Here is a 14,983-nt window from a genome sequence, read left to right as displayed (position 1 = left end):
AAATGCTGGCCTTTGTTTACAGGAAAGGTTTAGGAGCATAAGGCTTTCAGGATGGGTACTAATGGATCCCTTTACTCCTGAAGTTGGGTTTAATTTCTTCCCTTTATATCTCTTTTACTTTGTTGTTTCAAGGATCCATCACTCTTCAGCTATCCCTAGTCCCTCTAAAATAGAGTGATCCAATGAAGTCCTTCAAACTGCAGTGTTAGTAACTCACAAGTAAGATGCTCTGTGTTTGGGTAGGTGCTTGTGGAGCTTACAAGGAGCAAGGAGAAAGGTTAATTTAGAGCAAGAGTCAACTTCAAGCCAAATCCTAAACCCTGCTTTTTTACATTTTTAAATACAGTCTTCATAATGTTTGCTGTCTTCATAATGTTTACTTGTCTTCCCTCTCAAAGAAGACCATGACATCAGGAAAGTGACTTAGATCTGAGTGAGTGGGAGCTGGGCTAAGTCACCAGCTTCACTTTTTCCTCAGTCATCTGGACTCAGTGGTCAGATATGGATCTGGAGGTAGTGCTGGATATGAGGCAATCAAGAGTTAAGTGACTTGCCCAAGGTCACCCAGCTAGTAAGACTCAAGTGACTGATACTGGATTCAAACTCTTGTCCTCCTGACTCCAAGGCCAATGTTCTATTCACTGCACCACCTAGCTGCCCTTCTATATATTTTAAAATGTAAAAAATTTTGTGTCCCTGGTCACCCAGACTAGATCGTCTCTAAAGTTTCTCCAAAACTTAATGTTCCAAAAATCATCTGGGGTGAAGAAAATAGTTTAGGATTCTAAGGGGACACATTCATTCTTGACAAGTCTCAGCACAGAATCAAGCCATGCATAAAGCCAATCATCCTGTCCTCAAAAGTGGGAACTGGAAAGTAATGAATTAACCACAAAGAGAACCCTTCTGATTTCACATCTTGAGTACTACACTTGCCCAGCACCTATCAAAAAACACAACTTTCCAAAGCATGGGAAGGGGATACAGATTGAAATTCAAAGAAATGGTGAAAGAATCATGAATCCAAACCTTCCAGGTCCTCAGATTATCTGACCCACTGCTGCTGCTTCCCAAGGAGTGGGGAGCAGTGCTGGGCCTGCTATCAGCAAGGCCCAAGTTCAAATTCATTCAAATCCTGCTTTCAAATAGCATTTATTGTGTGATCCTGGACAAGTCACTTTTCCTGCCCCAGATATACTTTATCTATAAAATAAAGGGGGGGTGGGTGTAATGATAATTAGTATCTGCCTCCCTGGGTAGTTGGGAAGATCAAATGAGATAATATTTGTGAGGCACTTTGCAAACCTTAAAGCTAGCTAGATATGTGCTAGACTTTTGTTGTTAATCCTAAAGATGCACTAGGAAAATAAAAGGAAAAAAATCTTGGAGGTAAGTCCCAAAGTGTAAGCTGACCCAGATTGTGATCAGTCCTCTAGAAGTGATCTGCTGCACATACTAGACAACTTTCTTTCATTTTCCTAGCATCTTGGGGATGGAAAAAAAAAACATTACCTGCTTCTCTGGGATTGTCATCTTACCTTAACTCACCCTTATATTTTTCCCTCATTTGCTGGATCAAGAGACTTGGGATTTAGATTTTTATAGAGCCTGGTTAGCATCAGTATGAGGAGGGACTAAGGGAGGGAAAGGGGGATAATTTTATAGGGCTATACCATTAGAGCTCACTACCCCTTCAAAAAGAAAACTAGAAGGTGCTGGACATGATGAGTCAAAAAAAAATGGGAAATTTGCTGTCACAAGAGATAAAAATTTACTGGTTTCTGATGAGAGTTATCTGAGAACCTGCTAGCTGAAGCCTGTTCTTGTAAAGATGAAGCTCAATAGCAAATGAGAAGACAAGATGATGAAAAAAAAAAGACCCTTCAAGCAACTGTAATGGCAATGACCTGACCAACTTAGCTGAGTCTTTGACTCTGAAAAGTAAGTAATATAAAAAGTCAGTGATCGCTCAGGGAAATTTAACTGATAAGAAAATAAGGCTATGAAGAGGCTAAAAGATTCTGGTAACTGCCTTAACCCACAAACACTTGATTTCACTCCTAAGAGAAGAAATACAACAGCCAAGGAAAATTATAACTTGGAATATAAACTCATATATAAGATATGCTAGGAGACCATGTACAATCTCAGGTCTCAAAACCACAAAAACAATGGAGGAGAAAATGAGCCTGCACAGATTTTGGCACAAGATCTAAAACAGGTCATCCTAGGAGCATTTTTGGCTGCATAAAAAGAACAGGGACATTGGGTCTGGATAACAGGAATTCAGGACAAAGGTTACCCTTCACCCACCAGCATTTGCAAGGGACTCCAGGAGGAGTTTGAAGCTTCAGGGTACTTTGACCTGGTACCAGTTGCCAGCAGCATGACAGGAGCTGAAAGGACATATGAAAAGCAGGAGTGTGTTTTTTCATAGCCTTTGTAAAGACTCAGCAAGAGGTGAGGAGACAGGCCTAGAGAAAAGAGTGAAAGGAATGTGTGTGCCTTGACCCAATTAGAAGTGAGGACTAGCAAACATTTGGTGAAAAGGAATGGATGGAACAACTGCCTGAACAACCCTTCTCTGTTTCAGTGAGGTGTGCCCTAGGGCTCCTTCAAAAAACAAGTCAAAAATATAACAAACAAAAATACAAGGGAACTAAGCATCCAGTGGTTCTGGACCAGGTGGGCAATAGCATTTGTGAGGATCAGGAAAGGCTCTTTCTAGGAAGGGGTACTTCAGAGTACTTCAGAGAGATCTTGAAGGAAGAAGGGGAATCTGGGAGGTGGAGGTGAGGTGCAAGACACAAAAAGAGCAGGGCGGCTAGGTGGCATAGTGGATAAAGCACCAGCCTTGGAGTCAGGAGTACCTGAGTTCAAATGTGGCCTCAGACACTTAATAATTACCTAGCCATGTGGCCTTGGGCAAGCCACTTAACCCCATTGCCTGGCAAAAACTAATAAAAAAAAGACACAAAAAGAGCATACCATGAGGATGGTAGACAATGCCATGCTGGATGGTTTGGCTGAACTTAAGGGCAGAACACTAACATAGGACTGACATTGGAATAACATTGGAGTCATGTATAATGTGATATGAGGCTGGAAATATAAGTTGATATCAATTTGTAAACGTGCTTAAGAGAAAATAATTGAGTAGGGGAAGTATACAGTCAGATAAGGACCTAAGGAAATTCTTTTGGTAACATAGTGTACACCAGGGCTGTCCAACCTTACTTTTTTAAGTTTTTATCGAAACAATAGACAATATATTTTGATTTGCCATTTTAATGAGGGCTCTGTGGTAGCTCAGCCTCAGTTACTAAAGCATTTAGTAAGCCCACTGGAGGGCAACATAAAATCACCGCATTTTGGACAACTTTGGTGTATACTATGAGGGAATCATAGTGGTCAGAGACTTGAGACAGGGAAGCCAGTGAGGAGCTATCACTGGTTCCAATAAGCAAGGATAAGATGTGAACTAAGATGGGAGCTGTGTGAGTAGAAAGATAGAGTCATGTGAGAGAGATGGAGAGAAGGAAATGGCAAGGTATGCAACTGATTGGAGGAGGAGGGAGGAGACAAGGATAACATCAGGATATAAATCTGAAGGATAGAAGATTGATGATACCTTCAATGAAAAGAAGTGAGTTTGGAACATGATTGGATTTAGCAGAGAAAGATGATGAAATGAACTTTGCCTATATGTATGTCAAGTTTGAAATATCACTGGGACATCTACTTTGAAATGTCCAGTGGGTAGTTAGGATGTGGGATTGAAGCTTGGAGGAGAGCTCAAGATAAGATCATCATAGAGCTCATGATTGAACTCAAGGGAGCTGGTAAAGTGACAGAGAATGCAGAAAACAAAGAGATGACCCAGGACAAAACTGTGGGGAACAACTACAGGAATTAAGCATGTTATGGAAGACAAATCAGTGAGGAAGACTGAGAAATGATCAGATTACTAAGAGGAGAACCAGGAGACAGCAATATCATAAAAACCCAGAGAAGAAAAAGTATTTAGGAACAAAGTGACATTAAGAGCCTGAGCATCAAACTCCGATAGAAACTTGAGTCACTAACCCATAGACAAGGTTACTTGTTGGCCATTTATTGACTTAATTTTAAAATCTAATGTGTTCCATGTTTTATTACAAATTTTTTGTTAAGGGGCAACTAGGTGGTGCAGTGGATAAAGCACCGGCCCTGGAGTCAGGAGTACCTGGGTTCAAATCCGGTCTCAGACACTTAATAATTACCTAGCTGTGTGGCCTTGGGCAAGCCACTTAACGCCATTTGCCTTACAAAAACCTTTAAAAAAATTTTTGTTAAATATTACACTTTAACTGGGTTGGGTCAGCACACAAAGTTTTGCTGGCCTTGTGTTTGACACCTCTGGTCAAGAGTATCAAATATAGCAGAGAAGGCAATGAGGAGGATTGTAAAAAGACCTGGACCCCAAGACCTTGAAATATGACCTAGACCCCAGGCCTTGAGAACCAAGCTGTAAAAAGTAGATAATAGTATCCCCTAACTCACAGAGTTGTAGTTGGGGTCAGATAAGTTAACCTCTGTAGTTTTATAGATTGTAAAGCTCTATATGGGTGCTAGTGATGATGATGATATTTCTGATGATGATGATGATAGCAACCCTAAGTTTATATCTTTTCTAGATGGAGTTCAAACCCACAGAGCAAAGTTATGAAAATCTACCAGGTTGTGTTTTGAGTCTGGATAACTGCAAGAATAGGCTGAATGAAGTAGAATTGCATTAAGAGTACTATAGTTCTTTATGTATTTTTTTCATTTATTTATCTTCCTTAAATTGATTCATTTTGTTTTGAATATCACAATCACAATATTCCTCTCCTATTACCTACCCAGTGAGACCTCCCTGGAGTAACATCTGCTTCTTAGCTAGGGAATAGATTTATAAAACAATAATTTTCCCCTCAGATTGTAGTTATGGTGCCCATGCCTCCAGTAAGAGAATAAAACTCTGCGTTTAGGATGTGGGGCCAGAGAAACTCAAATTACAGAGATTCAAACAGGAAAAAAACCCCAAAGATTCAAAAAGAGAAAAATCCACAAAATCAAGCAACAACATTGACTGCACAGAGGCATAAGTGCTGGTTCCAGCATGAGGACCAAGCTTCCAACACTGCCTCTCATATGATTTGGGCAAGGCATTTAACTTCCCTCAGTCCCAGTTTCCTCCTCTGTAAAATAAGGAAGTTAGAAAAAGAGAACCCTGAATTCCTTCCCAGCTCCAGGTCAATTATCTTCCTGGCCCCTTACCTGTTAGGTAGGACTGAGACAATAATACATCTTTACAAGGAAAAGACAACTAATTATTTGTAGCAAGTCAAAAGAAAATCATCAGTCTGCCTCAGAAGGTTGCAGACCATCTACTTTACACTCCGATTATTAATATCTGGAAGCCCATCACCCACTGTATTTTCTTCCTCTCCTTCCAACAGGGATGCTCCTTTCTCTGTGTTTTTGGTTTCCCTGGGGAAAAGGTACCTGATGAGATTACCCATGCCTTGGAAAGTGCAGTGGTCATATTTGACTACTGTTCTCAGATCTTCAAAATCAAGTGAGTGCTGAGAGCTAAGTTCCCTTGGATGGGCTTGGGACAAAAATTTGGGATTTGGGAATGGAAAGGGGATCCAATGAGGACTTGCATTGTAGCCCCCATACAAGAGGGGGCAATTAGGGTAATTGAGGAGAAGCAGGTGACATTGGGAGGACCAAGAAAGAGTTGATATGTTCAGGCAAATTCTATGTTCTCTTGGCTCCTGGGCCACTCATTCAAGTTTAGGGCAATAAATGGCTGGCCAGAACACAATGCTGGTATCCAAAGAAATTTAAAAAAATAAAAAAACTGTTAGCACATTGAATAAATCCTCTGTAGAGTCTTTCTAGAGAAGCAAGGACATAGGACTGCCACCCCCTCCCCCAACACTGTGGCTGGCACTTAAGCAAGACACCAGGGTGCAACCCTTCCCACTGGCCCTATACAGTGACTGGAGCCTGAGCAAGACCAACAGCTGTGTCAAAGTCGAGTAAGAAGTTGTTAAGTTGCAAATGAAGCCAGGCTTTAGGCCCAGCCCTAGGCAAAACTTAGAAATAGATAAAGTTGACTTTGGAGCCAATGGGACAAGGCCAACCTTCCCATCCAGTCATTCCCCTTCTCCCTGTCTCCTCTTCCTTCCAACTTTCCATTCTAGGACCAGTCCCTGCCCCCTTTTGCAGCTTTGCCTTTCTCATGTGCCCTAGAGCTCTGGCTGCCTTTCTGTGGCCTCAGTCTAGTAAATATCAGTCTCCTCCTCTCCCCACCTCAACCACTCTAAAGGCCTCATTCATACCTGCCTTCTACACATAAGAGTTTTATACCAGTAATAAGATAAACCCATTTCAAGATAAACCCATTTCCTGTTTGTCTAGGTGATCTTTGACTAATTTGATGAACTAACATAACTTTCATGCTAACTGATGATGAACATTCAAGAATTAGTATGATAAAGATCTTTATCCTACATTTATCTTATGAGAGGCAGCCTCCTGCCCCTCCTCTCTTCCTTTATGAATCCAGAAGGCCTGGGTTCTAGGTCAACCCCAGATTGTGTACTGTGCCACCAGGGACAAATCATTCAATTTCTTCCTGCTCTGGGCAACTCATTAAGAGCATAAATTGTCGAGCAACTTCTGAGATAGCAAGGTGGTGCCAGAGTGTTCTGAGCACAGACACTTATTAGCTAGGCAAGTCACTTTATCTCTATATGCCTCAGTTTCTTCATCTGTAAAATGGGAAAAATAATGGCACCTCCCTCCCAGAGTTGTTACAAGAACTGAAGGTGATAATTGCAACATGATTAACACACACAGAATACTTGCTACATAGTAAGTACTAATTAAATGTTAACTAATATTATATTATTATTATTCATATGATGCTTTGTGGTTGGGAAATGAGATCTTTCATAAGCAGAATAACCAATAAAAGCATGGGATTTATCCTCATTTTGCCATACTATCTCCACTCTTGTGAGAAAAAAATTCCCTAAGAAAAACTATCAGCAAACCAGGTGTATAAAGGACATCTTCCACTTTATTTTCCTTCATTTTCCTTTGTTTCTCCTTAGTTTCCCTTTCCATTTTTCTTTCATATAAATTACATTCCATTTCTTCATGCCAACTCCCTATTGTTTTCTTGGTCCTCAGAATTGTATCCATTGGGGTGGCCAGTGGAATCGTGTTTTGTGGGATTGTCGGCCATTCTGTGAGACATGAGTACACAGGTATGATGAGCAGATTTACCTTTTATCTTATTCATGCCCATCTTGTTGTGAAGACATGCATTTAGGAATATTTAGGGCTACATGTGGTGAGGTGGCAGGACAAAGACTGATTGATGTCAATAGGATCAAGAAGTAAACACATCTTAACATTTTCTTAAGAGATAGTTCAGTTAAATTAAAAAAGAAAAGAGATAGTTCAGTACCAAGAGGAACCCTACATTTCCCTCCCACAAAGAGAGCCCTTCCCCAAAGACACAAAAACATACATGCATGTAAACAAATACTATGCTTAGCATAAAAAGTTCAAGGTCTCCCACTCATCCAGGGCCATCTCCAGTTATCCTGATCCAGATCTAGCCTCTGGACCTCTTTGGCTCTGGAGGAAAGGCTGGTGAGGCTGGTGACTTAGCACAGTCTCTCTTACTGAAATCCAGTTCCTTTACTTGCAAGTCATGATATCACTTCCCTGATATCATGATCCTCTTTGAGAATGAAGAACAAACAACAATTAGACTTTCCTCAAAAAAAAGTAATATTTTACATTTCTAGAGTGCTTTGAGCTTTGTAAAGTGCTTTCCTCAAAACATTGTGAGGTAAATTAAAAAGGTGTTAAAATCCCACTTTATAAGTACCTATTTATGCTAGGTGCTGGGATTGCAAAGAAGGAAACAAAGAAGGAAGCAATCAATTTGCCCTCTAAAGAAATACATATCACATACATGTATACAAGAATGTATATATATGATGAAGGAAAATTCTGAGGTGGGGTCTAGTTTCGTATTTGAGAATGTGTGAACAAATCCATGAAAAGACTGACTCTTGACCCAGAAGTATCTAGGAACAAAACATGTTTATTATATATTATATGTTAGCAGAAATTAAGAGATAGAAAAAATAAAGGCAGTGGACTGATCCCTAAGGGGATGAGGAAGAAATAAACAGAGTTTGCCAGAGCAGCAGCAGGAGATAAACAATAGAGAAGGGAACTAAAGGACAGTTACAAGATATAACTGGGGGTGCTGGGGGATCCACCGGACATGAGAGGTATAGGGATACTGAGAATATATTTGGGAGATCATGCTCCCCAAGAGCAGGCTGGCCTCCCAAAGGGAGACTGCAACTCAACTGAGGAAAAGGGTGAGCTTTTAAAGAGTCAGGAAGATGAGGTATGTCAATGGGGGCAGTAACTCAAAGAGCAAAGATGAGGTAATTAAGGTCATGTAGATGAGGGTTTTCAAACCAGGTAGGGATTCATCATTTTGTTGATGGGGTTTGTAGAAGGGGCAGGGACTTGTATGAGGAGGTAGATCTCATTCTTTCAGGGAAGGGCAGGGACCCAGTGCTTTGTAGTAGGGACATGTATGAGGGATGATGGTATCTGCAAGGTGGACAATGGGATATTAGTGTGGGAGAACATCAAATACTTTCCATAACTTAGACAACGAGGTGGGAGTGTGGTGTCGATTACCTTTGATACCTCTGAAACAATGGGATGGTGGTTAGTGTTGTGTGGAAGACCACTCAGAACAGAATAAAGAACATATATACATATACACACACATAGACGGTGTCTGAGGCCAGATTGGAACTTCTGTCTTCCTGATCCAAGGCCAGCGTTCTATCCACTGTGCCACCTAGTACCCCTCATTTACATCTCATCTCTGCTCTCTGAATTACTGCCCCTGTCAATATACCTAAATTACCTCATTTCTGACCCACCTCCATATAACATGGCTTTATTACTCTTTAGTTGAGCTGCTCATCCCCCTTTGGAGGAGTGAGATCTGGGAAAGTGTGATCCCCACTCTGCTCTTCTCTACTACTTACCCTCTGCTTGCTTGTTTTCCTGTGAAGGCAGTTCACTTTGGGGGAGTGTGATTCCCCTAATAACCTCTCATACTCTTTCCTTCCTCTTTGCTGTGCCTGATGTCCTTCACCAACCCAGCCTCTGGCTGTTTCTTCTTTTCTTCTCTCCACTACTTCTACTGAAACTCTCTTGCTTCTTTTCCAAAGAATTTAATCTGTGAACATTTTGTTGTAATCTGTGAACTTCTGCATTAATCTGTGAATTAAAATTTAAGCCTTTTCTTAACTTCCTGAGTCAAAGAAATGTTAATTCCTTCACCCAAAATAAATCCATATAGATCCTTAAGCCCCTCTTCCCCAAAGCCCATTTCTCCCAGTTTTACTTTTTTTCCTCCTTTCCTTCCTTCCTCTCTTCCTTTCATCCTAACTTCCTCCTAACTCTTCTTCCTTTCTTCCCTCCCTCCCTCCTTTCTTCCTCCTATCAGATATTAATCTGAGAGGATGATAAGGTTTAATGTTTGAAGGCAATAGGACACAAAGTCATAGAAAGGGAGAAGTTGAAGAATAGGAATGAAATGGAATGAGTGGGGAAAAAATCAGCTGGAGAAGACAGGAGATGAGACTAGGGTTCTTATCTGTAGAGTGCTTGACTGTGGGAAAGGAAGAAAAAAAAACTGGGGGATTCCATCAAGTGCCTTTGAGACAAAGAAAGTTTAAATGAATCATAACCAAACTGCTAGGAAGTTTTGGCTCTGGAAAGCCAGACCAAGGCTCTCATTCTACTAGAGGCAGCATGGTAGAATGGAATCAGAAGATTCTAGGATTTAAATATCCTTCTAACAGTAATTGGTGGTATGATTTCTACCTTCTAGGCTTCTTACATCTCCTTCCAAGTACTTACACACTCTTTAACCAGTAGCACTGAAATGATTAAACTTAATCTGGTAGATTCAAGTTAATTTAATTTAATAAATACTTATTAAGCAACTACTGTGTGTAAAGTGCTGGTGATTCAAAAAAACAAAAACAAAAATGAGACCAAAGACAGTCACTACCCTCAAGGAGCACACAATTTAATGGGGAGATAACATACAAACAAATACAGAAAAAAAAAGACTATATCCAGGAAAAATAGGCAATAATTATCAGAAGAAAACACTGGAAGGGGATGGGAAAGGTTTCTAGTAGAAGATGGGATTTTAGTTTAGACTTAAAAGAAGCCATGTTGATCAGTAAACAGAATTGAGGAGGGAGAACATTCTAGACATAGAGGATACCCAGAGAAAATGTCCAGAGCAGAGAGTTCACATGTCTTGTTCTTGAAACAGCTGGGAGGAAGATGATAATACCTGTAATACCAACTTCACAGAGGAAAGTGAGACTTAAATACCTTCATGTCTGTAAAACATTCTTCCAACTCTTAATATGTCATCATTATATGTTAATATATATCATATTAGTATTTAACACTTAATTATCCACTTTTCCTTAAGTGGATTATTTTCCAATGAAATGGTTAAATACCAGTGTTTCTAAAAAGACCTCAGACCTCATAAGGAAAATGGAGGATTTATCTTGCTATATAATTGTAATCTGAAGCAATGGCCTGAATAACAGAGCACTTCGAATCTTTAGTATTTAGGGGTTGTACATGCCAGAAGTCAGAATACCATTTGGAGGGGTGGGGTTGTTTTATTGTGAGACCATCTTCAGATGTAATGGTTGATGTTCTGCCCTTTTTCTTTCTGCCCTTCTCTTTCACAACACAGTCATTGGTCAAAAAGTCAACATTGCGGCCCGGATGATGATGTACTACCCTGGAATCGTGACCTGTGACTCTGTGACCTACAGCAACTGTAGCCTTCCTTCCTACTTTTTTAAAGAGCTCCCGAAGCAGGAAATGAAAGGTGTTGCAGAGCCTGGACCAGTTTATCAGTGCCTGGGCCTGAATGAAAAAGTGTGAGTGTGACACTGTGAGCTCTTCCCATTATCTGTTTGGGAAAACTGAGCACAAGAAAGCCTCTCCCAGTACCCCTTTTCTGAGACTATTGACCCACACCCCCGAATCAAGAATAAACTATCAGAACCCTTCACTTGACCTAATACCAACCTCAACTGGTGTCATTCAGTGGAGGATCTATTTCCTTCTACACATCAAAGAGTCCTTGGCTGACCCCCTTAATCTGATTTCTTCCAAGTATTCATTAAGTACACAGGATACCAAGCTAGTGCTAAGGATAACCAAGGTGAGATGGAAAAGTTTTCCCTCGAGGACAGAGCAGGCAATAGAGATATCCCTTCCACGTTGTGGCGGGGGGGGGGGGGTGAGGGAGTAGTAGGAGTTTGGTACCCCATGATCAGGAAAATCCATGTAAAAGCTTTTGCTCTCCCTTTATACCAAAGAAGACTGATTTTTTAAAATTTTTAATGGGGTGTTCACACAATAATACATAGAAATATATGTGTGTATATACATATGTGTGTATATATACATATGTGTGTGTGTATATATATATATTCTATAACAGATTCTGCAAAACTGCCCCAAAATTCCCACTTAATTTCTTAGCTTGACCCACAAACTATTGAAACCTCAATAGGGAAAGTCATGATGTGGAAGAGACAACTGTATCTTATGGAAACAGATAAGTATATCCATGATTACTGGAGGAAGAGGGAAGCATTTGTCAGTAATTGGGCAGATGAGGAAATGCTTCTCCTCCAACAGCACATGAGCCATGAATTCTAAGAAGGGAAGGTGGGAGGGTGTGTCTTGGGAGCACAGGAGATAGACTGGACAAAGATAAGAAGAGGGAGTTTGGAGAGTGACAGAGGTGGACTTTTTGATTGGAAGTTGTGTGTGTGTGTGTGTGTGTGTGTGTGTGTGTGTGTGTGTGTGTGTGTGTGTACACAAGAAACCTAGAAAGACAGCAAACATTCTGAGGGGAAAAGGCTTGAAACACTAAGCTTTGTCCAAAAGATAATAGGAGGGGCGGCTAGGTGGCACAGTGGATAAAGCACCGGCCCTGGAGTCAGGAGTACCTGGGTTCAAATCAGGTCTCAGACACTTAATAATTACCTAGCTGTGTGGCCTTGGGCAAGCCACTTAACCCCATTTGCCTTGCAAAAACCTAAAAAAAAAGGAAATAGGGAGTTAGTGAAGGTTCTTGAGAATGGGAGTGAGATGTCTGTATTCCTCGGCTTCCTCAACTATATGCTGAGGTTAATAATAATAGCGCCTGCCTCCAGGATTTCTGGGAAGATCCAGTGAGACAATATTTGCAAAGTATCTACAACAGTGTCCAGCACATAGTAGGGACTTCATAAATGCTTGTTCCCTTCCTTGCAGCATACATCAGACTGGGGATGCAAAAAAATGGCAAAAGAACATTTCAACCCAGTCCTTTCTTTCAAGGAGCAAAGGAGCTTATAATAGGAGAGAAAACATGTCAATAACTAGGTCCATATAAAGTCTATACAGAGTAGACAAAGATGAAATGCAAAGAGAAGGTATTAGCAAGGGGGAAGGGGGAGAGAGAAGGAAAAAGACTGGAAAACTAAGAGGGAAAGAAGAGAGCTTTTTAGTTTGGGAGGCCCACCAATACAAAGTCCAGGAAAGGGAGAGGGCAACATATAGGAGGAATTGACATAAAACAATAGAATACATGGAGAAGAATAAAGTGTAAGGATACCAGAAAGGTAGGAACATGTCAGGTTGTGAAGGGCCTGCTGAAACATGAAGGTCTCCCAAGGGTAAGATAAGAGGTAGCATGTGCCAGACTTTCAGTTCAATCTCCCAACCCCACTTCCCCAGGACCCTCATGGACATAGCCCAGTATACCGAGTCCAAAAGCCTTGGTAGTAGCAGTGTCCACTCAAACCTTCAGACCTTTTCCCTCCAGCTATTATTAAGGGGAAAGATTATGGAGATGGGGGGGGGGGGTCCATGTTCCTCATCTCCACCCATAATAATTGCTGAATAAGGGCCTTCCACAGGCAGAAGGGCTTGGAGTTCTAGGAGTCATAGCATCACCTGGATCACTGATCCTGCTTCTGGGTCAACCATCCTGGCCATCATCTGAGGAGATGGCTCCTGTGCATGGGGGTTCAGTTATATTCCCCAACTGCCAAGCAACTGCCATTAGGCAGGCAAGTCAGCCTAACTGAATCCACAAGATACCTACCCCCTTCTCTCTCCCCGAAAAGGTTGAGAGACAAGAGGCAGAATGCACCAGGCAGGTCCAACCATCTCTCCCCTTATCTTAACCACCATCTCTCTTTGTTGGAGACAACTCAGGAGCCTGAACTTAAGAGCCTTGAGAATATGAGTGCTTCTGGTGTAGGTGCATCCTGGTAGCTACTTCAAGGGTGCTAATTGACAAAGATACAGAATAGAATATTCTTGCTACCAAATGTTTCATTATTACAAACAAATATGATTTTATCAAAAAAGTAATATTAAAAAAGAAGCATAACCATCTGTTTTGTCACTACCCCCTAAATAACACGGAAGCTTTCCACCAAGCTAGCCACCTATTCGTCATTGCAGAGCAGTATGCAAGTCATTTTAGAATTCTTTCCTTGCACTGGGAGCTGAATCATCTGGGCTAGGTTTCTTGAACTCATAAGAATTAGATATTCTCTTTTTTTCCTAATTAAACTTTTAAAAGCAAACTTGATCATCAATAAAAAATAGCATCAAATAATTGGCAAGACTTCTTAGTGTTTAAAAATGAGGAATCAAACAACTGAACAAACAAGCAAGTAAAGACTTTTTTTTGTTCTATGTTCTTCCCTCAATGATCCACTCCATTTGTTCTCTTCCTTTTCTTTCCTTCTACCATGTTTCCTTTAATTCCTCACTATCTACCTTAGAACTCCCCCTGTACTGTCTTCATTTATTCCTCTCTAGTTCTGGAACCATAATCATATCAGTACTGCCATTGCTGCTGGGAGGGATGTGTCATTCTACTCTCCATGACTCCACCTACCATCCCTCTTCAACTAAAATAGCCTTTCCTGGCCACCACCACCCTGATTGGAGTTGATGTGTTTACACTTTGGGCCCTGCTTGTTTCCCTCAGTATCACTGCTAATCGCTCCATAACTCTTCATTTGGGGCTGAAGTTCCTAAAACTAAAGTCAGTAAGTAGATACCAAGCCATGGGGATTCGAAGAAAGGTGAAAGATGATGTCTTTTCTCATGGGAGCCACAGCATATAAACAATTATGTGCAAACAAGATATGTACTGAATAAATGAGAGGAAATCAACAGAATTAAGACATCAGTATTAAGGGAGTTAAGGAAAGGCTTCTTGGCAAAAAGTGGATTTTAGCAGAGATTTTAACTAAACTGGGAAAACAGGAGGCAAAGATGAGGAGGGAGAGAATTCTAAGCTTGGAAATCCCCTCTTTTCCACCAACAGATTTCTGTGTCTTCAGTTTTCTTAAAGTACATATGCTAGCCAGTTATTAAGACTGAGTCTAATCACCATTAGACCTGGTCTTCCCCCCGTCATTCTTGGAAAGGTTTTAAGGTCTATGAGTTTGCTTTAAAAAATATTTTTGACAACCCAATTTCAATATAATTGTCCTCCCTTTGTAATCATATATATTTTATTTTATGCAAATATAAACATTTTGAGGAGTCCTTAAGTTTCACAAAAGCCACACATATACACAAACACACGTGTATTCACACTATTTGGCTAAGTTAACATCTAAGTTTAGTCTTACTAATAGTCACATTGCTTTGATTTCCTGGCCACAAACTAGGAAGGAGCACAAAGCTCTGACCCTAAATATCTATGATATCAGAAATCAAAAAATCAGGACACAGCACAGATAGGGAACAGATTTAAGACTGATCA

At 40.7% G+C, this 14,983-nt stretch overlaps 1 protein-coding gene across 9 annotated transcripts in view; it reads left to right on the top strand.

Moving 5' to 3' along the window:
• Positions 1-14,983, top strand: part of ADCY10 (adenylate cyclase 10) — a 127,241-nt gene that overhangs the window by 32,654 nt on the left and 79,604 nt on the right. For all 9 annotated transcript variants that reach the window (XR_012475592.1, XR_012475593.1, XM_074221919.1 and 6 more), the window contains 3 exons: positions 5,484-5,602; positions 7,231-7,307; positions 10,883-11,072. Coding sequence is in view for 7 of the 9 variants with exons in the window: in XM_074221919.1 (XP_074078020.1) it covers positions 5,484-5,602; positions 7,231-7,307; positions 10,883-11,072 (386 nt within the window). In the remaining 2 variants the exon portion in view is untranslated. The remainder of the gene's footprint in view (positions 1-5,483; positions 5,603-7,230; positions 7,308-10,882; positions 11,073-14,983) is intronic.

Source organism: Macrotis lagotis, chromosome 2 (assembly GCF_037893015.1).
Source record: "Macrotis lagotis isolate mMagLag1 chromosome 2, bilby.v1.9.chrom.fasta, whole genome shotgun sequence".
Lineage (NCBI taxonomy): Eukaryota > Metazoa > Chordata > Mammalia > Peramelemorphia > Peramelidae > Macrotis > Macrotis lagotis.
The sequence above is the reverse complement of the archived record's forward strand: the minus strand, read 5'-3'. Positions and strand labels throughout refer to the sequence as shown.